This window comes from Stylophora pistillata, chromosome 10 (genome assembly GCF_964205215.1).
Source record: "Stylophora pistillata chromosome 10, jaStyPist1.2, whole genome shotgun sequence".
Lineage (NCBI taxonomy): Eukaryota > Metazoa > Cnidaria > Anthozoa > Scleractinia > Pocilloporidae > Stylophora > Stylophora pistillata.
In genome coordinates this window covers 17,212,465-17,238,474 of record NC_142528.1, presented here as the reverse complement: position 1 = coordinate 17,238,474, position 26,010 = coordinate 17,212,465, and the positions used below count along the sequence as shown (strand labels likewise).

Sequence of the window (26,010 nt, the reverse complement as noted above, 5' to 3'; positions counted from 1 at the left end):
CGTAGCTTAGAATCAATATTTGCTGCGCGATCTAAAAACTTATCACTCACATGAAAGTAGGTGGTTATTTGTCGTAGATAATACACACGGGATAAAGTTTTATCATTTGCTTCAAGATGTAGCCGCTAGTGGACCTCCACCTTTGAACTGCATACTACTTTCCAGGCAATGGGGTCGGCTGGGTACGTGTAGCCTGTGAACGTACTCGCCAGTCGAGAATAGGTCGTCACGAAAAGGGGGAACAAAAAGAACGAAGAGACGAATGGAGTTGGAAGTGGGAGTCCACTGTTATCGGTCCTTTCAATAGGAGCCTATTCAAAGGCTTCTATTGAGCATTTCCATGATTCTTGTTAACATAGTCCATTCTCTACAATGGGACCTCCCACTAATTCGAATACTAAGACCGAGAAGAATGCTGTAATTTACTACTTATCATTTGTAAAATCTCCCTCGAAAGAAGTTACGAATGATAACGTAAGAGTCTTGATTTTGATATGGTGTACAGAAAAAGAGAGAAAAGAACACAAGAATTCACGACTACTCATATATCCACAGTTATCAGTGTTTATTCTACAAAAAGTGCCTTCCACCTATTGCAATTTAAAATCTATTTAATTATTCCCAGCGAGATATTGTACACTTTTCTCCAAAATATGCCACCTTCAGACTCAAGTAAAATTCGCTCGTGCTTGCAGTACAGGTTTCCTACCCTAGTCCTGCGTATTTCCTGCTGTTGATCGCACCTGGAACCCCAGTATTATTCACACTTCGTGTGCTGTGCAAAATTCTGGATTTTAATTGGTTCGCCAAAGTGTGTTAGTGGCCTGTAACCAACGATTTTTATCCTTCCTTCCCAATCCTTTAAGAACTAAAATAACTTTTTAAAATTCTTCTACTGACGTATTTATTTTTACTTTTAAAATGTATTTCGATTCATTTACCTCGCTCAGTGGACAACAGACTGAGGAACTGTTTCACTGTTACAGCCGCTTATTCCACTAAAAATTGTCGTTGGATCAATCCAGAACACTTTTGAACTTTCACGACTTTATTAAGCATTCACGATTTCTTTGTAACTTGACAGCCAATAAACGCCAAACAGGCTATCAAATGAGTGACAGCATTCATCGACGAGTTTGAATTTCTCATTTATTCCGAGTTTATTTCGAGTCCAAAAGCCGCGGGTGTGTTCATTTGACGCTGAATACATGTCATTACTCAATAATTATACCTTATTCAACAAACACTTAAGTTGCTGGTAAAATTCATGACAATTTTCAACTTCAAGGGCACTTTTTCTGTCTTTCTGATTGCTTTGTTCTGCTACAGTTTTCTAGTCTGCAAAAAAACTTTTTTTTTTATTTTACCTCAGTTTTGCGTTACTTTTGGAAACCAAAGAAAAAAATTTCAGAAAAATTTTACGGTCTCTAGGAACGCCCTCGCTATAAAACATGTTTTCAACTCACTAATACAAGCACCGAAAGTAATTTACCAACAATACCAGGGAATTCTCATCGTACTTTCGGTTGTCAGTAATATATTGTTTAAGAATTAGAGGAGATCTCTTGCGCAGAAAACTACTGGGATTAAAATAAGATGTGAACAGTACGCGTATGGTTTACCTACCCTACCCTAGATGAATTAGCCCGTAAATGATGATACTCTTGTTCCCATTACTATAAATGTAGCGATTAATATGTGACTTGGCCGAATAGCTAAGATGAAAATCAAAGTATTTCGAAGCGAGAAAACTCCAAAACTAATGTTTCCTAACAATATCTCAATAATTCTCAACCCAGACTGATTCCAACTAAACGCACTTTAGTATGATGTGATTTTTCGTCTTCGACAGAGTGCCGGACTTATCGTAGATGAACCCGCTACTTCATAGTGTCATCTTGCGGCTCCAAGGAGTTCCTGAATCTGAAAATAAAAGTAATTCTTGCTTAAACTGTGTTTTTAAAGTCGAAAGAACATTTAATAGAGCTCTACGCTGATAATGACCAAAACCTTTAATCTCGTTTGAATAAGAAGAAAGGATTTTGAATTCTTGCTACTTCCCAAGGATGAGAAAAGAGTTCTTCATACACCAACCAAAGCTTTTTTCCAAGTCAGACCAAAAGTTCTCGTCAGTATGCGTATTCCTCAATGGACAGAGGTCAGGCAATATTTTTTTCTTGGTTGAAAAATGTAACATAACGACTTCGGGCATCACTTGAAGGTTATAGAACTCGAGATCAAATACAGATCACAAGAAAAATGATCAAAGGGGAAAACCTTCCTGGCACAGAAGAGTGTTTTCTCCATATCAGTAATACTCGTCATGTACGCTCCGACGGTTCGTAAGTTGCATTTACAACAGATCACTGGAGTCAGTGTTAAATTGTGCATGTTTACCTGCTGCTTGTACATGGATTTGACATCTTCCAAGTCCATTTTCAGTTCTTCAGCCTGCTCAGCTTTCTCACCGTACATTTGAAGCACAGCGTTATGACGCTGTTCTAGCTCCTAGGTAAATACCAAGTATGATAACAGAATTACAAACGACCGTTTGCTTTCTACATACAAAATGTTTTACACGAGTATATCTTCATGGATTCCTAGTGCCCATGAGCGGATCAACACACAGTAGTGTGGATAGGATGGGAGGGGACGTATGAATTACATTTGGTAAAGACAACCTACTTTGTATCGTGTTTGTAGATCAGCTAAAAGTCTACTGTCTTCCTCCATACCCTCCATTTTAGAAGTGAGTGTTGCTAGTTCTTCAGTGACGGCATCGCGTGTTTTTTGTAGCGTAGTTCTCTCTTCCTGTAATAAGAGAAGTTCCCCTTTGTTAGTTTAAAATAGACCCTCATATACTGTACTGCATGAACTTGCGTCAGATGGCTTACAATTGACTCAAGAACTGATATAACTCGCCTGATCTAAATGTCATGTTTAACTGCGCATGACTCTGGATGCCTAATTCCCAAGCATTGAAATTCTTATTGACTTGTTGCGTTCTCTGCACTTTTCAAATTACGTAGCTTGCTTTCGACACATGACCGTTAACAGCTATCGACGAAGCGAGGTAATAAAGTTTGTGAAGTCAGAGTTAATAATGGCGAGTAGTGTCTCGTCTTTAGGGCAATTTCAGATTACAGTCGCCGAGTCAAAGACAATAAAAGGTTGCATACAAAACGATACCTGTAAAAGCAGAATTTCACCATCTTTTTGTTTGACCTGAGCCTGCAGTCTCTCGACCATGGCGGTGCCAGCTCCCATGATTCCCCTTGAGATGCCATCAATGATACCACTGGTGCTACCCTGACGTCCAAGTGGCCTGTGATGGGGATTATCGATATTTTCGTCCTAAAGAATAAAACACAACAACATGACGTGTGCTGTGGCAAATTAGTTTATGATAAGAAATTCTCTTTCGAAAAAACTTCCAATTTTAAAGGAACTTAAAAGTTCTTGAGTGAGTAATCTAAGAAAGTAATCAAAGGTGATGTTTCGCAGTTACCGAAAAAGAGGAATTCACAACTGGTCACTTTCGCGCGGGTAGAAAAAAAGGGTCTCCAAATCACTTATGGACAGTCAATGCATGCTACCTGGAAACTCGTGAGGGTGAATTGATTACGCTTACCGGGGAAGACATTACAGAACTCTTAAATTCTTCCTTTAGTAAGTTTACAAACCTGTGAAGAGTAGTCTCTGGCAGTAGGAGATGGAGGTGCTTCCGAAACACTGGATTGTCGAAGTAAACTTCTCTCCTAGAAAAAGGATTGCATACGAAACCTTGTTTAGTAATGGAAAGAGAAGCTGCAGATCTCCTTAACTTGCGAGAAAAAGCAAGCGACTGACAGTCAAGGTCCATACAACATATCTCTAATGTTTTCACTAGTCAGACATGTCAAGGAAGTACACATTTTACGGAATTAAGACCCACTTTTATAGAAGTACAGTAACACACAATGAAATACGCGAAAAATCCTTACATATTCCTCTCGATTTTCCTTTTTTAAAAGACAGGACGCTTTCGATAATGCTGATGCGAACAGTTCGCCACATATCAACCTAGACTTCCTTGTAACTCAGCAGTTGAACATTTGAACTCCAATTCGTAAAGTACAAGACTTACTTTTTCTTCCATGGCGTGTTGAAACTTCTTCTTTTCGGTTTCCATCTTGCCTTTCTCTACGGCGAGTTGTTGTTCAAGTAAAGCCTGAAGAACAAACATGACACACATTCAAAATAATTTGAGCAAGTCATAACGAGAAAAGCTCAGCATAAGTGGCACAGCAATGGCTAAGAACTGCCAGCGATTCTTACCTTCTCCAAGTTATTGTCTTCCATCATTTTTCTATATTTGATCTCCAATGTCTCTATCTTAGCAGTTTCCCTGAACATATAAACACAAAGTTTAGCATGAACAATTCTGAAATCAAAAGAAAGCACTGTAAATTACACGAAACAACATGACTCTCGGGAAACACACTCTAACAACTCTTGAAGAATCACTAAGATTAATAAAACAAAAACATCTTATAGGTTTACCGAGGTTGGTATACTGGTTTATTTCATCCCTGGAAATGCAACTCAGGACTTCTGAAATACACTTCGTGACAAAAATTACATTTGTTTACTGTAAGAGGAAGTTACCAGGTTACACAGTTTGCAACCTTCTCAGCAGTACCTGCTCTTCGCTTCCTCAGCAGTTTCCAGTCTCGCTCGTTCCATCTCCAGTGTAGCCTCCAGTCGCGTCTTCTCCTGCCTGTATGTCGCCAGCTGTGACTCCACAGCTGTCAAGCGGGAGTTCAACTCCAGCGCATGCTCTGTGGCAACGCGCTCCTTTTCCTGAGCCTCAACCAGTTGAACTTGCGCCTCATCTGACAAGAAAAGCAATTGTTAGAGAATAGTCAGAAAAACGCAAAGCCTCTTTCATGGAAACGACTATACTCAAAAAATTGTGTTTATAATTTCTTTTTTGAAAGGCTCTTGTTTTTACAGAAAACGTAACATGTACTGGAAGCATAAAATATTCATACTCGAGAGCTTTGCGTGTTAAGGAGTAATGTACCAACCTTTCGGTCCAACTTTTAACGCGTTAACAATGATATGATAAGTGACGGTTTAGAAGTAAACGGTTAACTTACTCAGCCTCTCTGTTAAGTTCCTTTCTACTCTTTCCCAAGTTTGCGTGTGATTTCCATAGCTGCTCTGCAGGTTTTCTATCTGCCTTAACAGTGGTCTTGTGGCTGTGGGTAGGTCAGTCAAAAGAAAGAACTTAAAATTGGTATCAGTTTGATCTTCATGGTTTTACTTCCTCCTCTCTCCCAAAGTTTTTAAGCAGATATAATGAGAAGAATTATCTTGTCTTTTACTAATCAATCACATTGAAATTACCGTAAGTGACACTTTCTGTGAGTTCCTGGTTACGAGCTTCTGCTTCTTGCAACCTCTGTAAGATAGAAAAATTGACTGTTCTAGTCATTTTCAACAGGAAATAATTATGACAAGAAATACAAATCACCACACCACGTCGTTCAAATAAACACCCACTTCATCCAATCCATATTTTCTCTTCAAGATGACGGACTGCACATAGATACTTATAACATCACCGTTCTCGGAAATTTGAATCCAATTAAGATCCTCATAAAGGCTATGCAATAAGTCAGTCGCAACGGTCCTTTTGGTCAAGATCATTAATAACATGAAATTTGGGCAATTATCCCAAAAGTCCATAAATTAACCAGGACCAAAGTTACATGTGAGTATCACTTATTTGAATTGTCTTGGAATGAGCGCGACTCCAGAAAATTGTATGCTTCAACTGACTAGTTTGCTTAGTTGCACTGACAACCAAGTTGCGATCAAAACCATTTTTTTTTACCTTAGCTGACAATTGAAAACAAATATACGCCAACCTTTTACACTTCCGTGAACATCTCACGAACTCCATTTTCACTTTCTTCCATTTCAGCATGTGAAAATATAGTCCGCGCAACGGTTACGTTATTCACAATCATTTATTCCTCACTTCACGGGTCTATTACGAACCATCATAATGACCAGTTCCCAGTTCGCTTGTTAGCTCAGTTGGTAGAGCAATGCACCGGTATCGCAGAGGTTATGGGTTCACATCCCGTACAGACCTGAATTTTTTTCAGGCCTTATTTCATTACCGTTCAAGTAGTTCTCATTATTTGAGCTCAAACAAGGCTAAAGACGTCTTCGTAGGTCTCGGATCATATCGTTTGTCGTTGCCATTCTTATCAAATCTAACCTGTTGTAGATCACTTATTTCTTGACGTAGATTGTCTTCCCTTCTACTGGCCTGTTGTTCAGCCCGACGGAACCCAGTTTGAAGGTCGCTGATCTAAAATAGCAACAACGAAAGAATAATTTAGTTAATTTGGTTTTATCAACTGAGCTGTTAATGTAAATTGGCCGCCGTAAAGAGTTTCGAAGTTGACGGTTCGAGCGGCGTTAGCCCTTCGTCAGAGCGGAAAGCAGGTAGTCAGTTAGTGAGTCAATAAATCAATCTATTACTCAGTTGTTAGGGAGCGAATGAATTAGTGAGTGGGTCGGTCAGTCAGTCGGTGAGTCTATGGCTTGGGCTGTACGTTGGTCTGTCGTCGGTCTATCCTTTAGTTGGTCCGTTAGCCGGTATAAATGGTCCGTCTGTCCGTCCTTCCATCCGTCTTTCCGTCAGCCATGCAGTCATTCAGTCCGTCGGTCACTTGACCAATCGGTCAGTCAGCCAACCAGTGGACCAGTCAGCCAACCAGTGGACCAGTCAGCCAACCAGTGGACCAGTCAGCCAACCAGTGGACCAGTCAGCCAACCAGTGGACCAGTCAGCCAACCAGTGGACCAGTCAGCCAACCAGTGGACCAGTCAGCCAACCAGTGGACTAGTCAGCCAACCAGTGGACCAGTCAGCCAACCAGTGGACCAGTCAGCCAACCAGCGGACCAGTCAGCCAACCAGCGGACCAGTCAGCCAATCAGTGGACCAGTCAGCCAACCAGTGGACTAGTCAGCCAACCAGTGGACCAGTCAGCTAACCAGTGGACCAGTCAGCTAACCAGTGGACCAGTCAGCTAACAAGTGGACCAGTCAGCCAACCAGTGGACCAGTCAAAAACCAATTGATGGATGAATTGATCAACCAAGCCATCAATCAAGAATTCATCTTGACAGATATGATTTGAATACCTGGAATTCTAATGCCTCAGTTTCACTCTTGAACTGTCTTTCTTTTTTCTCCATTGCAATCCTCAGTCCTTCTTTGGCAGTCATTTCAGCACTGAGAGCAGCTTCCTGAGAGTACAAACCACAAACTAACGTCATTTGAAAAGGGCATTATGGTTATCTGTGCATTACTTATGATACGAAAATCAACTTTTTAACTCAGATCTTCAGTTTGGAGATCAACAACTGATGCTGGTGTGCAGGTACAGCACTCGTTTCATGAAACCATCATTTGTCTGATTACACTACACAAACAACAGACTGAAACATAGCAAACATTACCTATCGATCAGTTTTCAGGCCAAAACGCTTAAGATAACATTTCTTACTCTTGTAGTTCTGATATGACCTTTTTATATTCCTGAGACTTGCTCATTTGAAGTAAAGAATGCTTGAAATAAAAATTAATGTGAACCTGTGGACTCAGACAAGAAGCTAATGTGCCACCTACCTGCACGGCGCTATCTTTAGAAGCATTTTCTTTGTGTAGGTCTGCCAATTGTCTGCAGGGAAAATAAGCACAAGTTGCTGGAAGCGCAAAAATATGATCGCAGCTCTATACCCCCCCTGTCCGTTTTAACAAGAAAATATTTGTGCAGTATTTTGACATGATGTATCACCGAAAAAAAAAACATTAAACAAAAATCCATTCGTGTCCCCATTATGAGTCCCTAAAAAGTTTCTAGAATTGAATTAGGGGCTTCCAAACGGTACGATACTTTAATTCTAAAAATTCTTGATGTCTGGCAAATCATGGGTCTTTGAAAGTTATGATCCAAACTCAGCTTTTGTTTTTAGATTTCTTCCAGATGTTGGAAAAAGACACACGTTTCTCAATCTTAAAAAAGGTTTGAGATTTTCAAAGGGTCCAAGCTAAGAATCTCTTATTCTGGTAAGTGTTGGTTTTTTTTTTAGCGAAGACTCTTACCATGCTTACATAGCCTCCCCTAAACATGGGGTAAGGGGGGGAAAGTGGGTTGAACAAGACAGGTTTGCATGAGGGACATAATAAGAATTATCAAGCCTGTTGTTTTCATAGCACTAACTTGTATGCATTGTCCAGTGCAGCCTGCATGCTTCTTATCTTCTCAGCTGAATCATCTAATTCAGACTATAATGAACAAAAAGAGAGCAATTGGGGACATCACAGTCATTGCCATGCCCAAGGGGATTTCTGTATGATACGTGTAGTCTGGATTATACCTCTGATTTTTCATGGAAGGAAATCTTTTCTGTGCTTATAAGTCTTGTTAGTTTTTAATAGGTTTCCCTGTAATTTATTTTATTAATATTTCTTTACTACTTAAGAACTATCATTGAATTTGAATTATAAGTAATATGCTTTGTGGAAAAGAAATCACATATGAGAAAAATATAAAAGAATTGCAGCTGAGACAGCAGAAAATGTTTTTCTTATTGCTCTTAAAACCAGAACAATACTGTTCTTTCCCAAAGATAATGCAAATGAAGATGGTTATTCTTCTCTCTGTGTGTCTAAAACCTTCCCCAATATCTTAAAGGCTAAATATATTTTCACCCATTCATGCAATGATGAATTTCTCCTTCCATTTATGTGGGAGTTCCTCCCTCTACAACATTTTCGATTTTACTATTGCATTACAATGACTTTGATGGAATGCTCACCTTCAGTTTACTCATTTGAGTGTCTTGCTTTTCAACATAGCTATTAAGTTGTGTTATAGCATCTGAAAAACAGAAATACAAGGCTTAGAGTGAAATCTATTAGACATTGCTCTAAGAAACTAAAGACCTTTCATGGAATGATTTCTTATTCAGAACGGCTAAAATGGCACACTGATAGATAAAGTTAAGGCAGTTCAGAGAGGTGAAAAGTGTCACTAGACACATGTGGTACCTGCTTGTTTTCTCTCTGTTTCTTCTTTGACTTTCAGGATTTCAGTCAGCCTGGTATTTTCAGCTGTCATTTCCTCCAATAACTTGCTGTAAACAAAACATTGAAAGACAATGTTAGAGTTAAAATTTGGGCACAATTTTGCACTTAATAATGATTAAGTGCAAAATTGCTTTATTGTCCACATGAATATGTCTTTGGATAAACCTTCTAAATGAGGAACTCAGCCAAGTGGGTGCTCAAATACAAATTTTGACAGACACTTTTGCAACTCTTGCAAATATCCTTGACCAAGCTTGTCTAGACTAGAAGACTGAATAGTTTGGTGAAAGGTTCATGCAGAAATGAAGGGTTACAACAGGAGTATAAGCAGCCATTCCTCGTCTTTATCTTTACATCCTCCCCCCCCCCCCCCCCCCAGGATTGTTGATGAGATCAATGAAGTACACCTGTTTACCTATTTTTCTTGATTAAAGCATCATTCTCCTTTTCCTTACTTCTAAGCTTCTTGACAATATTGTTGCTTTGAAGTTGCTGTTTAGACAACTTTTCACCTGTTGAAAATCCAGAGAATAGTCCTCATCAACAACTGATTGCAAGATGCAAACATTGGATAACAGTGTCTTTTGTCTAAATGTTAGCTGAGGAGAAAAAAAAAAAACAATTAAAAACAACAGCTACAATTAATCGAACAAAAACAATTCAAAAAATTTATTATGTCTTGAACCAGACCCATGATTCATAAAATATCTTGATGGTTTCAAAAGCTTGTGAACCTCTGTGTCTGAATTTTTGTGAAAACCATCACCACGAATGTGTCCAGATTCAAATGATTTGGTTGAAACCAGAAACAAGCTTTGAATTAGAGACACTTGAGCATTAATGGTGAAATGAAGTATCATCATTATGGTCACCACCAGGTAAGACTTGAATAGTGGGTGGTTGGGCAGGGCTGAGGGTTATACAAGTACAGTACCTGTCAGAGTTATCATGCAAAGGGAGAGAGGTTTTCAATTTTTTCCTTACTGATTTCCTCACTCTCATGTCTGCCCTGTTGCTCACTTGCCCATTTACCTATTGGTAACTACCTGCTTCTCACCACAAATACATTGTACCAGCTACAATTTGGTGAGTAATTATTACCTTCTTCTAGTAACTGAGCAATTTGATCATCTTTTTCCTTGAGTAGAGTTGTAAACTCTTCAGACTGTCGTTCATTCCTATTTCACAAAGCCAACATAAAGCTTTAGCAATAAGTGCATATGTTGTGGTTCAATATTGTTATTGAATTACAATTCTCAAGTCCTGTTTGATCTGTCATTATCTTCATTTTGGATTGTCACTGTGAATTAAAGAGGAAGGCAAATGGAAACAAAACTGGTTTGAAAATGTTTAAACCCAGTGTGCCACAGTTTAGTGTGGGGCTTTGAAGCATTAAAGGCTGAGTCTAGAAAAAAAAAACAAACAAACAAACAAAGAAAAAACAGGTTGCTTGGCTGCTAATTTGCTCATTTCCTCACTGATCCCTTTAAAAAAGAAAACATACGCACACACAAATGCACACACAAAGCCACCAGCAATGCAAGCTACTACTCAATTATGACAAATTTTGAACCATTTATAAGTCAGATGATTGTTCAATTCCTGTAGAACAAACCAAAAAAAATAATAATCCCTGTATTATCAGTACAGTTGAACCTCCTGTTAGTGACCACACCTAGTGTCAAGTCTAGGTGGTCTCATACAGGAGGTGGTCACTTATGGGAGGTGGCACTTACCAGAGGTCAGGCCACAGGGGGTCCATATTTTGGGGAATTTGCATATGTCGTGACTGGACTCTTTTGAGAGCGTTTACTAAAACCTCTAGTATTACCATTTAGCAAGTTTATTCATGATTATTTAGTATTGCAAAAACTATTTAATACAGCATGTTTGGAACAATTCACTGGAAAGAAACTTGGCTTGTTTGTTTTTCCAAGTGGTGCTGTCCAAATATTTACAGAAACAGAACACAAGCAAAAATTTACATGGAAAAGCTATTTTGGGAAACACCTCAAGTGGCTCCAATTTTACAAGGCATGTTGACATTAGATGGTAGATGATAGACGATAGATGACAGACAATAGACATAGAACATAGATGATAGACAATAGACAAAACTAGTTAGAGAGTACACAATAGACAATGGTTTTGTGATGGAACATAATCATGAAATTCAAGATTGTCATTCAGTTGCATTTATGACTATCATCTACCATCTACCATCTACTGTCTATCATCTATTGTCTATTGTCTGTGTTTTAGTACATGCCCCTTAACAAGATCTGTTGAAACAATTTTCAGTTTCCTCTTGTGAGAGATAAAGATGGTTGTCTGTCAAGTGGTTGCCTATGGGAGGTTAAAAACAACTGAAAATGAAAACAAGAATCTTTAAAAGTGGTCACTTGTGAGAGGTGGTCACTTTCAAAAGGTTCCATTACTAGTGACTTGACTTGGAAACTTTTGGTATTTTGAGAAGTGGTCACTAACGAGAGGTGGTCACTCATGAGGGATGGTCACAAAGGGAGGTTCAACTGCATGTAGATTGAAAATATATATTAGTTGAAAGCTTAACTGACTTGGAGGAAAGAGAATGTTCAGTCTCCTCTAAAAGTGCCCTCAAATGATCCCTTTCCTGATAACAAATCAAAGAAAACACATTGAACCATTAGCTACTAACATGACATGCATTAACACACAAGTTCAGTATATAACACAGGCAGCCCAAGCTCACTACTAGAAAAGCAGACGCGACTCTTACCGTGTTGCGCAATGTTTTATATTTATAAAGGTTTGTATGGGATGTTATATAAGAAGTTCTTTTAGCAGTTGAACACCAACATAGCGCTAACTCGCCGAAAACGCTTGAAAATGGCCTGAGACGCTAGAATTATCAAAAACAACAACGCAATAAGGTAAGCCAATTTTATTTCAAAACAAGACATTTTTTTCTCTCTTTTAAGGAAAACCGATAGCATCCCATACAAACCTTTATAAATATAAAATGTTGCGCAACACGGTAAGAGTCACGTCCGCTTTTCTAGTAGTGAGCTTGGGCTGCCTGTGTATATATGGACATGAATACACCATTGCAAGCACTTTATTTTGATAGAAAAGGAGGTGAAATGAAACAAAATGAACTGCATTATGCAATGATGGTCAAGAAAACATTTAACTGATCAGTGAAGGAACATTAGCACTGAAGTAAACAGTTCTTAAGATTGAGCAGTCATGGTACCTTTGCTGCAGCTTGAAATTTCTTCTCTGTAGCAGCAACACGAACAGTAAACTCTTTTTTCACTTCCTCAATTTCCTCATTCTCTCCCTTAAATGCATCTTCAGCTTGTTTCAGCTGACTGAAGGTAAGAAATACATTCATTTGTCTTAGAGTACATCCTCTTACCTACCTAGCTATATGCAAATTTTAACAATAGATAAAAAGATAGATCAATGGATCAGGTACAACTTGAGTAGTGAGTTTGAGTATTTCTATTACTGGTACCTGTCTGCTTGACAATGAATGGATATTATAGGGAGAAGTTACATACTAATCACTTCTAGGAGTTGCTGGGTTAGTGGAATATTCCTCTTGGAAGACTTTCATTAACATCATGGTGTCTTTTGTTTCTATAATGATTTCTTGTAGTTGAATGACTTGCGAGTACTCTCATTAATGCAACACTTCTTTATTCGTATGGGTTTTACAAGATGGTGGAGGAAAAAGCATTGAAGATTGAAAAGGATCACTGTATGATATGTGCACCGGAAGTTCATGTGTGGTGGAAGTATATACAATCATAACAGTTTCCAGTTTTCTTTCCCAGGAACATTGCCAATTAGTCCAGGGTGCAAGAGAAGAATATCTTGTATCTCAGTAAGTCTTTGATTTTTAATCAGCATTTGCAACCCATAATATACACTGCATCTCCTGCAAATTTATCTTTAACCTAAAGCCTGGTCTAACTTGACACACATGAGCATTAGCTTTAAACTTTCAATTGGCTTTGCAAAATGGCGAAAACAAGAATAAACTTAAACCAAAGAACAAGTGTATTAGCCATAATGAAACAAAATTAAAACTTGCAATGCATAGTTTACAATTATTTGTGTATGATATGCTTGGTTTCTTGCAACTATTGTACTTGGGCTTTAATGCTAGTCCTACTCTAGTTCTTGCATCACTCCATGTTGAGAACACTCAGCTGAAATGATTAATTGTTTAATCCAAAATAACTGGAATTAAGTATGACCCACCAACAAACTCTCAAAAAGAATTTAGCAGGCAGCTATAGCCCAACTCATGAGACCTTTTAGAACTCATTACTGGATCAAATTGACAATCGTTTCCACTTGTTATTCAATCACTGCTGGAAATCCTCAACATTCTACTAACAATCTTTTCCCTTAATTTTAAGTATTGTTATCGTTAAGTATTTTATACAGTAATAGTAATACAAACCTCCTCAGAACAGCACATGTCTCTTGCAGGTCTATATTTTCTTTACTAACTTCAATCAGCTTATTCTCACGTACTTCAATCACATGTTTGAGGCCAGAAATTTCCTGTAAATGGCCACAAGAAAAAGGTTCAACACAGATCCAGGATTGGGGATTATTAAATATCATCTTTCATCCTTGAAAAATTATTCTAATTTCATCAAAGGTATCTTGCTGGGAAGCAGACTAAAGCTATCATTAACAATTAAGCTAGACTGCAGGCATAAGAGTATTATTTTATTAAGTAAAATGCCCACATTAGACTACTAGAAATTGAGTTAACTAGACTCTAATAATTATAATAATAATTTTCTAATAAAAGAATATTAGACTGCTAGTAATAGAGTATTTAACTAAACTGCCCATATTAACAAAGTCTGAACCATCCTGTTGTTCACTCACCTTTTGCAGTTCTTCTATCTTCCTCTTTGTGTCTTCTGAGCTTTCAGTAGAATTTGGATCATCTCCCATTGAATTCATTTTCTTTTGCCTTGTTTCATCTGGAATTAAAAAATAACAGCAAACGAATAGTGTTGTCATGGTGTTAGATTGTATATCACCAGTAAGTAACAAGCCTGTTTTTTCTATATTTACCAAAATTAATGAACAATTGTAAGAGCAAAGAGGAATTTTGATCGCTTGGAAATTTAACATTTGGCAAACATAGGTCAACAATGTTGAGTTTAAATCCACACTGGTGCTCATCTCCATTGAGAAGCAACAAAAACAAATAAAAGATGTTCTCTTCCTCCTTTGAAGTTCATGTAAACTACCTACTAGGTAAAAAAAAATTAAATAAAGATATTAATAAACCTTTCCATTTACACCTATGATGTACCTCTAACCTACAGAGAGCCCTAAACGAGCTAGTCCTAATTTTCAGTTCAAAGGTGCACCCAGGGTTCGTACACTTTTTTAGGCCAAAGATTCAAGGACTTTTCAAGGACTTTCCAGGACCCTACTTAGAAATTTCAAGGACTTTTTGTAATGACAATTTTACCTCAAAACCAAGAAAAATGTTTCTGTTAATATCTATGTTTTGGGTTTACCGATGGTGCAAAACAAAAGCAGATATTTTTCGATGTTGTTCAATAAAAATCAAGGACTTTCAAGGACCCAAAACGAAATTCAAGTACTTTCAAGGCCTTGAAATCGGCCTCCTTAAATTCAAGGGTTTTCAAGACGCGTACGAACCCTGTGCACCTGATGTACTCACCATTGTGTCTTGTGTAATCAATAATCTGTAATCACAACAGAGAAGAGAAAGAAACCACTAAAATTCTCGTAACACTCACCATCATTTCCACTTGACTGTTGTAATGACAACATATCAACCATCTTTCCTGTATGTGAATGTATGCAAGTATGCTCTTTAACTTCCTGTTGTGATTTGTCATCCACTGATCTTTTGTCTTGAACAACAGATGCAGCCTCTGCAAACAGTTCTACAACATTTTCTGACAATGCCTCGCATTCTTTGCTCTGTAAAATTAGAATTTCTGGATCACACACATGAGCTTGTAAGTCTCCTTTGTCATTTGAAGCTTCTTCATTTTCATCAGTAGGTTCCATTTCAGGTTTCATTGCCATATCTAGTGGTGTACATTTCTGCTCCTTGGCAACATGTTTTGGTGTTGAACTGGCCACAGGTTGAACACTTGGTATATTTTGCGCAACTTCCTCTTGTTTAATTTCTACCACAATATTGCTTCCTGTTGAATCTTTTAGCAATGACTTAGAAAAGTCATGGCTTTCCAATTTGTTACCTAAATCAGGAGCTATTTCCCCAGTTTCATTTGAGGTCATAAAACCATATGTCTTTTTAGAGCAGTCCAATTTCTCCTCATCTGTATCTGGTGAATCTGCAATACTTTTATCTGGAACAGACTGCCCAGTTTCTGTATTAAGGTGCTCATGAACAGACTCTAACTTGTCGTCAGGTGTTTTGTCGTGCGCAACAATCAAAGCATCTAGCTCAACATTTTCAACATTTTTTTTGCACACATTATTTTCAGTGCTAAGCACTTCTTTATTCTCCTTCCTACCCTTACTGGTAGATGAATATTTCAAATGCTGTGATTTCAAGTTGGTCCCTTTTAGAGCAGGTACAACAGATGATTCATGTGTGTTCAACTCTTCCTTTCTAGGACTATCTGTAAGATCCTTAGCCTCTTGAGGATATACAACAACAGTGCTATTTTCATTCTTTTCAGAAATATCCTCAGCATTTGTCAAATCTTCCTTCAGAGGTAATAAAGTCTGGGGTACTTGGGATTGATCACTTGACCTTGTGCTACTGTCAGTCATGTTGATGTCTTTCTTTCTCTGCTGTTTTAGTGCTCTTGGAGATGAGACTTTGTCTTCGCCTTTCAACATTTTAGCATCCTCAGTGTCCAGTCTGTCATCATTGTTTTTCATTTTTCCACCACTTATTTGGGAACCAAGTTTCTGTCCACTAGCTCTACGATTTGATGTTTTTGATGTTGCTGATGAAAAGGAATCACCAAGAAAGGATGACCAAAATGAATTTCCATCATTATCACTGTCCTTTGAATTGTTCGCACCTGAAGATGGTTTCCTGGCTGATTTTGAAGTAGAATTCCCAGATAAAGAGGAAGATGATTTTTTAGGTGTTAAAGTATCCTTTGGAGATGTGCCTAAGGATGACGGCAGGGTAGACTTTGGTGCACTCAGAGCTGTATTGAAACAATGAAAACTATGTAGATTAGACAAGCAATTTAACAAATTTTCTTTCTGATGACTTAAATTGGAACATAGCTTTTAGACAAGAAAATAGAATTCACTGCTGCACCTCGAAACTAAAATCTTTCATCTGATCGGAGGAAAACATATAGTATACCAAGGGACCAAAATCACTAACTCCCATGGGAAAAAAAACTTGAACTTTCAACTCACAGGAGTGTGTCAGCCTGCACTAAGAAAAAATATTTTCCTGGCTACAAATTTTCAAACAAGAACTGAAAAAGAAATTCATCAGATTCAGAGCAACTTCAAAATACCTGGCCACTTTTTAGCATTAACAAATTGATTGCTCCCATGCTCCTTACGTCAAAAATTGATTAAAAGAGAGGGCAGTTAAAGTAGTGCTCCCAAAGTCAAAAAATAATCAAAAGAGAGGGCAGTTAAAGTAGCGCTTCTGAAGTTAAAAAATAATCAAATGAGAGGGCAGTTAAACTAGTGCTCACGCAATTCCACCCTCTTGAAGTCAAAGAATAATCAACAGAGGTCAGTTAAACTAGTGCTCCCACAGTCCTGTGATCCTGATTTCAAAGAATAATTAAGAAATAGGGCAGTTAAACTAGTGCTCCTGCTGTCCCACACTCCTGATGCTGGTTCGATTTAGGAATGAAGATTATATATTTGAATTTGTCAGTTCATTCACCACTGAAGTTGAAATGCGCGGTGATATCCAATTTGAATGACACTTGAAGAACGAGGAATTATGATATGATTCTCAATTACAATTTGGATTTCAGTTTACTGATGAACAAAGAATGTATATTTGAGTGGGTTCTATTTAATTTGGTGACTTTGGGAGTGCAGGAGGACCTATTCAAAGATGCATATTGAGTGGCTGGTTATTCTGAAGTTTAATCACAGATTATTCAGGACAACAACCCAAAATGTACTGATTAAACAGAGGTGTAGTCATGATTTTTCACTGAAATTTTTCACATTCATGATACTTAAAATTTTTCCTTTTCAAATAAGATTGTTGCATTTTGCAATTGGGTCAAAAAGTGATACTGGTACACAATTTGTCTTATTTTTTTAGCTGGGAGGTAGAAAAAACTTGTATTGACTGGTTCCATAGCATTCATGGAGTTTTTTTCCCTTGACCCTAAAGCAAACAGTTAAGGTCTCAGTAAAACAAAGCACACTGTTTCCCCAAAGGGCTAATCATTCCTTACTCGGTAATTCTGCACTAACGTCACTCTGACCTACCTCAAGTAAACAAGTATACTTTTACTACGGTAACGTCAAATTCAATTGTATGACAATTAAGCAATGTTCTCGATTAGAGACTTACGACTGATCACAATATAATTTGCCTTTATCAACCAAATGTGATAATCAGACCTGTGTGATAATATAACTCAAAATGACATCATTCAACAAATTGCATTATGCAAGTCGTTAACTCTAACTCCCCGAGTATAGGATAGCATTGGGCCCAAACTTAAACACTCCAATAGCAATATAAAATGCATATGCAAGCTTATCAAATAAATAATAAAGGATAAACTTACCCGAAGATTTTGAAGCAGCACTGCTAGTTTCATCTTGTTCGATATCGAGGACCTTATCAATGGATTTTTGTGCTTGAGATAAAGCTGTTTTAGCGAAAGATGAAAACCCCGAAGCATCAAACCAGCTCATGGCTATAGTCTAGAGTTCTTACAGCTATACATCTTGTCTAAGGGATAATTTTGAAATATTTCCAAGGAGACAAAAAAGAAATGTTTAAAACACTATCCACGTATGAATGCGACCGCCATGTTGTTTACCACTGACATCATCACGAAGGTGTACACTGGGGCCGAATGTGAAGCATTGTGGGCAGAAGAATTGATCATGGCGGACACGATCAAAGAAGCTCGTAATGAGTAGCTGGTAAAAAATTGGGAAGATTATATGAAAAGCTAGCTTGATATGGCCGCTAACAACTGTCGAAACTTCCTGAGACTGGCTAGTATTCAGGTAGGTCTATATCAAATAGAGAAGATTCTTAAAAAACTCTTAATACACAAGAGATAAAATTCAGATCTTACAAAACCTATCTAACTGGAAAATAAAAACTTGTTATTGCGCGCACAGCAGACAGCTATCCGTCTGTTACCCTGTTACCACTACCGAAACAAACGACACCGCAACCCCTACGACTACAGCAACCATACCGTACATAAAAGTCTTGTCTGAAAACATCTCGCGCGTCTTACTACCCTTCAATATCCGCGTCGCCCACAAACCCATCACCACACTACGCCAGTTACTAACCAACGTTAAAGACAAAGACGAACTGATGAACAGACAGGGAACGATTTATAAGATCAATTGTTCCGACTGCCAAGCCTCTTACATCGGTGAGACTGGCAGAAACCTCACAACAAGACTGACTGAACACAGACGGGTGACGAGGAAAGGTGATGTCAGCAATCACATTGCTGAACACCATCGACTTACCAACCACAACATTGACTGGGACTCTGCGCAATGCCTAACCTACAGCACTGACTATTTTCAACGACTGACTCCCCTAAACAGATGTCAACAACTACCCGCTCCATACAAACGACTCATTCACGACATAAACATCACAAACGACCGAAAAAGAATGACCTAACTTTACCGACAGATCAAAACAGACCAATCATGACCGACTTACGTCACTTGAGTCTTACAGCCAATATCATCATGGCAAAACCAACCGGTCATTTCACATGAACTGGAATAAGAACATTCTACTGACAACAATCATTCACTTGACTCTGATGATGACTTCCGCACAGGTTGTCGAAACGTCAGTCACTACCACTGACAACAGTCCTTCTCAGGACTACACTCACCCGGACGATCAGACTACACCTTCACATGTTACCCCCGGGTTCAAACCATTTACTGCATTAATTTTTAATGTTTACTTTAATTCAAATGACTATGATGATGAACCTTTATTTAAGTGTCATGAAAATTCTAGTACAGGACAGTACTAATTGGGGACACTTACGAAAACAAAGCTAGTTAAAATAAAGTAAAGTTGTCATAATTAAGACGTAGAATGTAAAATTTTTAAAATATCATATAAATTTACATATCATATTAGGTATTACATAAATAGCAAGAGGCACAACTACTGTTGTCCAATGCAGAGATATCTTTACAGCTTATCATTCGTTTAAAGCCTTTAAGAGTTGGTGCATTTCTCTCAGAGCTAGACAACTTGGACCATAACAATGGGCCCAAGTACCTGATGGAGTGCCTTCCATACTTTACAATATTTTATCTTGGGAGGATAGTCTGAGTTTCGGAGGCTGTATGGCCTTAAATCATTTCTTTTTGTAATATATTCAAGGTAATCTGGCACCATTTGGTGCTTAACCTTATACGTCAGAAATGGTATGTCCTTCAACCTTCTTTCATTCAGGACCTGTTTACATGGAGATAGGGTGACCCTTCTTGAAGGGGCACCCTCTTAGAATGGTAACCCTTGCCTATTGCATTTTCCGGTTTGGTTTACATGAAAGGTAGGGTCACGCTAGGGGTAGGGTCACCCTATCTGCTTGGTAGGGTAACCCTCCTGCTAGGACCAACTTTTTGCCTTGTAAACACTTGAGGTAGGGTCACCCTCCTAGAGGGGTCCACTTTTGTGGGTTCGGTTTACTGTCAGATTGCCGTGAAACTCTGTAATGGTTTTGCGCGCGTATAAGCCCGAGGAATATTTTCACCATTCTGTGGTGGCCAAATCATCTGAACAGAGTTCAAAACAGTCCGAGGACAACAGTGTCGACATTTTGAAAAAAGACATTGATGATCATGAACCAGTTGTCGATGAGAGTACCATGGAAAGCCGCTCGACTCGGAAAGATATGGAAGAGGGCTTGCCACGTGAAAAATCAAAGAAGTCACAGGTTGTTTTGTACTTAGAAACCGTGCAGTTGTCTCCCTCGGTGCCAAATTCAATTAATCGTGGTAGCCCTAGGGACAAGACTTTGCATGCAAAGGGGGACTATCTTTTGCCCCTTCTAGAAGGATGACCCTCCTAAGAGGGTCACCTTATCTCCATGTAAACAGGCCCTTAACCCATTAATGGCCACAGCTTTTGTGGAAAACTGTGTTTTGAAGCTAGTCCAGCAGATTTCTGGTTACTGTTGTGGTTTTAAAAGCTCAAACTTACCAAAAACCCCTTGACAGCTCGTACACTCGACGGCCTTTTGATCCAAATGCAAAATGGCGGCCTGAAAATCTCGGGCATGCGCAGAAAGCAAAATTTCGACATAGTTCTTGGGTTGATAAGTAATGCCCCACTTACGACTTTTACTTTTCTCTCTTTCTCCTGCCCTCTGTTTCCCCTCTCCTTGCCTGAAGTTTCTCCTCACTTGCTGGAAATTTAGTAGGCTTCATTTTGGTGTAGAGAAGTTTTAGGAAACTACTCATTATTTTCAAAGCACATGCTCAGAAAGGTAGGTGGGTAATGGAACAAGATTTTTGTGCAGATTTTCAGGTCAAAGTTACATGGTTTTTTGGCTATTTCTCCAATCTCCTTCACTCAATTGCGCTCATTCTGGTATCATTTGTAAGATATTTTCAACTTGTTCAAGTGCGTGCTCAAAGTCGTGCTCCAGGGTTAAAAGTGATGATGTCACGAGGCGTAGAAAGGGTGTAGGTCCGCATGGGCGCATACGGGCGCACTGGACATCAATAGGTTAATGTATCTAGACTAGCCCTTTTTAAAAGGTCTTCATAAGATGAGGTTTTGTCTAGATAGATTAAGCGTAAAGCCCCTTCCTGTATCCTTTCTAATTGATGTTTATCTGAAGCCCTGGCAAAGTGCCAGACTTTTTGACAATATGTGAGGTGTGGGAGGATAGCCGATTTCAATAATGTGAGTTTTGCTGGAACAGGTACTAAATTTTTCAGACAAGATAGAACAACTATTTGTTGACTAGCCTTCCTACATACTTAGGCAATATGTTTACTAAAATTTAAATCACTGTCTATCAATACTCCAAGTAATTTCATTTAATTTTTTTGCTCAATGTCCTCAAGTCCAGTCCTTATATTTATAGCTTTGTCAGGGTACGTCATGTCTGATCCAAAAATGATGGTTATTTGACAATGGCTTCATCGTCATAATGAAGCTCCACAATATAGAGAGGGCCTACCTAATTATGCCTGAGCCTAAAGCTTCAAATCTCAAACAACTAGACTCTCTAATAAGCTCCCTTATCCTTGTTATTCTTGTTTATTAATGCAATTGGTTACAGTTGGACCTTGACAATCTGGACTTGTGGGAACCAGGCTGAATAGTCTGGGTTATCGAGTGTCTAATTAGCCAAGAAGTAAAACTGAATATGTATCATTTCATCAACTTTATGTAAGAATTAAAGTACATTCTCAAATCATTGTGTGCTATTACCGAAATTTGCCAAAGAATTTACAAAAACATTTTTGCGACAACAACAATTTACAACCTAAATGGGTTTGTTTCAAGCTGCTATAGCATATCCTTGTCACTTGTTTATGTCCAGGTAGTCTTTTAATTCAAAATATGCTAAGCCTTATATTTAAAGGTCTGTTTTAGTTTCTGCCCTAACACTGTGGGTTTTTCAACCAAAGAAATACATACTTCATGTAGTTTACACTAAAAGACCAAAAAAATGACTCTAATTCTCACTTCTCTTGTAACCCCACTCATGGGATAACCAGGACGTTGATAATAGTTTTCTCATGTTTCCTTTGGGAATCCTAATTGTCATAACTTCACTGATTTAAATGACTATTGATGGTTTTATTCTTGAATTGTTACAGGGTGTTTGCCATGTTGGACAAAGAGGAGTTCTAGGTAGTCATGGTGTGACATGTTTCCCTGCCATGGGGGTAGCACCCCCTGTCACTAAGATTCTTGGTGTCAGATATGCATATCAACCAAAAGCAAGACAACAGAAAAACGAAGATGTTGTACCAAGCTACAGAATTGGAGTCACCAAAGGCCAAGACTCACATCATACAGGTGTTATTATATTAAAATACAATCATCATATCCTTCTGTATGTTAATTTGCATTATATAAATATTGAATATTATTATTATTATTGTTATTAGTATTACTACTATTATTATTATTATTATTATTATTATTATTATTATTACATCGTACCAGCAGGGGTGTGGTCTAGCAGCGCCTATTGGCCCCAGGCTCCTTACTTTTGTTGTTGGGTGACTCAGGAATCTTAGTTTTTTCCTAAAAAGCATATGCTAGGCACCCTGGATTTCACAGTTTCAGAGCACTGGGCTCTCTTCACTTTTTCTTTGAACACAGCCTTGACCAGAAAACATGTTCTCGTACAGAGTGCTAAAAATGAAAAGATAGATAACTGAAAAGTCTAAAAAAAGGGTAATATCAGTCTGTCCCACTCAGTACCAGGAGAATCTCGTATTGCCATGGGTGAGACTACAAAACTCTTTTACAAGAGATGTGCTGATCTTTAGTTATCCATTCTTTGTGATCTTGTTTTAACCCCCATAAAAACCTACTTAAGGTGATATAACCCTTAAAGTATTCAGACACCTGTTTTATTATGGCTAGTGAACTTCAGCTACACTCCTGAAAAAACATTCTTCTTTTTCATTTTTTCTGAGTTCTGGAAATTACCCCAATTTAGTTCATAAATGATAAATTCAATTCAAGGGATTGATATTTTTTATTGCAGAATTTCAAAAATTTAGAAATATTCACCTAGAGTATTAGTGCTTCTACTAACATCTCCTTCACTTCAAAACTTCCTCTGTTCCTCTTTCTTTTATTGTTTCAATTTTCATTTTCCTAGACTAATTATGCTCTCTCTATATATATTGTATTGGTAAGTTAACCCTTTAACCCCAGTGAGTGACCAGGACACATTTTCACTTTCCTAGACTAATTATGCTCTCTATATATTGTACTGGTAAGTTAACTCTGTAACCCCAGTGAGTGACTAGGACACATTTTCACTTTCCTAGACTAATTATGCTCTCTATATATTGTATTGGTAAGTTAACCCTTTAACCCCAGTGAGTGACCAGGACACATTTTCACTTTCCTAGACTAATTATGCTCTCTATATATTGTACTGGTAAGTTAACTCTGTAACCCCAGTTAGTGACCAGGACACATTTTCACTTTCCTAGACTAATTATGCTCTCTATATATTGTATTAGAACATAGCTAGCAGACAACAAACATATGAAAGACATATATATGAACTGCGGTTATGAAACGTATATGTGCACGATCCTTCGCAGTAAAGCACTATTTAAGCAATAGTGAAGATCAGACCTGAAAAAAATTCAGGCCTGTACGGGATTCGAACCACTGCTAGTGCGGGGAAAAATAATACATTTCGCGACAATAAAGGATACAAACAGAAACTCGGCCTGCTAGTCCGAAAACGAAGACAATGTTTCGATCTTTTCCCATGGGCTAGAGTTCTTAAATGAGGCAGAAAAAGAGAAAAACACATATACGTTTCATAACCGCAGTTCATATATATGTCTTTCATATGTTTGTTGTTTGATTTATCATCTTACGGGTTTATGTCGAATTAATTTGATGGCCTGCTCCCAGTTGGCTTGTTAGCTCAATTGGTAGAGCGCTGCACTAGTATCGCAGAGGTCAGTGGTTCGAATCCCGTACAGGCCTGAATTTTTTTCAGGTCTGATCTTCACTATTGCTTAAATAGTGCTTTACTGCGAAGGATCGTGCACATATACATAGCTAGCAGAGTCGCGAAATCAAATTCATTATACGTAAGCGTGCTCAAAATTCCGATAGTGCACGCTGATAGCGTCAGCAAATCCGACTTCGCCAGAAATTTTTTTTTCGCGCGAGCTTCCATTGCTAGTGCGGGGAAAAATAATACATTTCGCGACAATAAAGGATACAAACAGAAACTCGGCCTGCTAGTCCGAAAACGAAGACAATGTTTCGACCTTTTCCCATGGGCTAGAGTTCTTAAATGAGGCAGAAAAAGAGAAAAACAAAGGAAAAGGAGACTTGGCATCAGCGCTGTCACAATTCGCTTCAACTGATATTGTTGTCCGTTTTTCGCGTCGCATTTGATGCACAATTCCACCGGCTATGTTCTAAAATAATTGGTTCATGCTTTCAGCTGTGCACTATCGAGTTATGGAGCATGTGGGAAGTTTGGAGAGCACTCAAGAAGCTAGAGTTGCCCTCGGCTATCGCCTCGGGCAACTCTTACGCTTCTTTCGTGCTCTCCAAACTTCCCGCGTGCTCCATAACTCGATAGTGCACGCTAAAGCATGAACCAATTGTTAATTGGTAAGTTAACCCTGTAACCCCAGTGAGTGATCAGGACACATTTTCACTTTCCTAGACTAATTATGCTCTCTGTATATTGTATTGGTAAGTTAACCCTGTAACCCCAGTGAGTGACCAGGACACATTTTCACTTTCCTAGACTAATTATGCTCTCTGTATATTGTATTGGTAAGTTAACCCTGTAACCCCAGTTAGTGACCAGGACACATTTTCACTTTCCTAGACTAATTATGCTCTCTGTATATTGTATTGGTAAGTTAACCCTGTAACCCCAGTTAGTGACCAGGACACACTTTCACTTTCCTAGACTAATCATGCTCTCTATATATTGTATTGGTAAGTTAACCCTGTAACCCCAGTGAGTGACCAGGACACATTTTCTCCTTATAATATCAAGCAGGCAAGTGATGAGAATAAAGAATAATATGAATTAGGGGATAATTAGTTGATCCAATACTAAAGTCTCTAAACTAACATCATGAGATTTAATGGCAGACAGTAAGGAGAATTACTAATGAGATCTTGGGGGTGAAAGGGGTAATAGAACATTTAAGCCCTTCTCAATTTCTACTCTGCCATTGATTCTTCACTATCCTACCCTAAACTGTGATTTTGATATTTGCTAGAGGGAGCCCATCATGTAAAGTCCTGTGTTTTCTCAAGGGCTTCATCACCACCTTTTGTCAGTTTTCCTTTTCTTTACACTTGTAACTCGATCATTAATATTATGCCAAGAAAAAAAAAACAATACAAGAAAGAAATATTTTCAAATTGACAGCAAGTTCATTTATTTTCTTCAGGAAATTTAAAGGGAAGTTTGTGGGCATCAGAGAGGATGATGGATGATATCATGATTCGCAAGCTTGTGGAAGGAGTCATGCATGAATATTTGGTTTCTGAGATTGTCATCAAACGAAGAGCAAATCGCATTAACATTGTTTTTCTTGTGCCCGCCGTTGTGAACCTGCCAAAGTTTTACTTCCTAGTAGGATTTACAGAGACGCTGCTTACTGAAATGCTTGAGTGTGTTGTGAAATTGGAATGTCAGTCTTCCATGTAAAACACCTGTTTTCCATGTGTTTAATTCAATCTTCAAATCTGGGGCGTCTTAACGTGCTTGACACAAGAATGAGGAACAAACCCTTTCTAAGAACTGTAACACTTGAGTTGTGACGAACTTGTGCGCTCTCTTGCAATCCAACATCTTTAAAATTTAGTAAACTCAGCAGTGGCCCTCGAGAGCCAAAACGAGACGTTTGATAGATTAAATAAAAATGAATTGTCCTTAGTTCTTTCAA

General features: G+C 38.3%; 2 protein-coding genes across 2 annotated transcripts; one reads left to right on the top strand and one right to left on the bottom strand.

Annotated features, from left to right (window-relative positions):
* Positions 1-550: 550 nt before the first annotated feature.
* Positions 551-18,224, bottom strand: LOC111329694 (TATA element modulatory factor). The gene is made up of 24 exons (XM_022934459.2): positions 17,922-18,224; positions 14,946-16,346; positions 14,053-14,150; positions 13,613-13,716; positions 12,392-12,509; positions 11,733-11,788; positions 10,258-10,334; positions 9,572-9,668; positions 9,118-9,203; positions 8,886-8,947; positions 8,288-8,352; positions 7,693-7,744; positions 7,206-7,310; positions 6,275-6,367; positions 5,392-5,446; positions 5,142-5,243; positions 4,682-4,874; positions 4,318-4,387; positions 4,127-4,210; positions 3,684-3,758; positions 3,190-3,354; positions 2,686-2,811; positions 2,398-2,508; positions 551-1,923 (listed from the first exon to the last, which is right to left on the bottom strand). Exons 1-24 carry the CDS (start codon positions 18,049-18,051, stop codon positions 1,894-1,896), a joined length of 3,555 nt encoding a protein of 1,184 aa, XP_022790194.1. The 5' UTR covers positions 18,052-18,224; the 3' UTR covers positions 551-1,893.
* Positions 18,225-18,231: 7 nt separating this feature from the next.
* LOC111329698 (small ribosomal subunit protein uS3mA) lies at positions 18,232-26,000 on the top strand. Its single transcript, XM_022934462.2, has 3 exons — positions 18,232-18,372; positions 22,201-22,402; positions 25,513-26,000. The coding sequence occupies exons 1-3, from the start codon at positions 18,325-18,327 to the stop codon at positions 25,770-25,772; spliced, it is 510 nt and encodes a 169-aa protein (XP_022790197.1). The 5' UTR covers positions 18,232-18,324; the 3' UTR covers positions 25,773-26,000.
* Positions 26,001-26,010: the final 10 nt, after the last annotated feature.

Bases quoted from the DNA above. Each gene is read 5' to 3' on its own strand.
- LOC111329694 (XM_022934459.2), bottom strand. From the start codon at position 18,051: ATGAGCTGGTTTGATGCTTCGGGGTTTTCATCTTTCGCTAAAACAGCT. The intron at 10,335-11,732 runs GTCAGTTAAGCT...TTTGTGAAATAG, and splicing joins GAACATTCTCTTTCCTCCAA to GAATGAACGACAGTCTGAAG. The intron at 5,244-5,391 runs GTAATTTCAATG...ACCTACCCACAG, and splicing joins CACAGAAAGTGTCACTTACG to CCACAAGACCACTGTTAAGG.
- LOC111329698 (XM_022934462.2), top strand. From the start codon at position 18,325: ATGGCCGCTAACAACTGTCGAAACTTCCTGAGACTGGCTAGTATTCAG. The intron at 18,373-22,200 runs GTAGGTCTATAT...GAATTGTTACAG, and splicing joins TGAGACTGGCTAGTATTCAG to GGTGTTTGCCATGTTGGACA. The intron at 22,403-25,512 runs GTGTTATTATAT...TATTTTCTTCAG, and splicing joins CCAAGACTCACATCATACAG to GAAATTTAAAGGGAAGTTTG.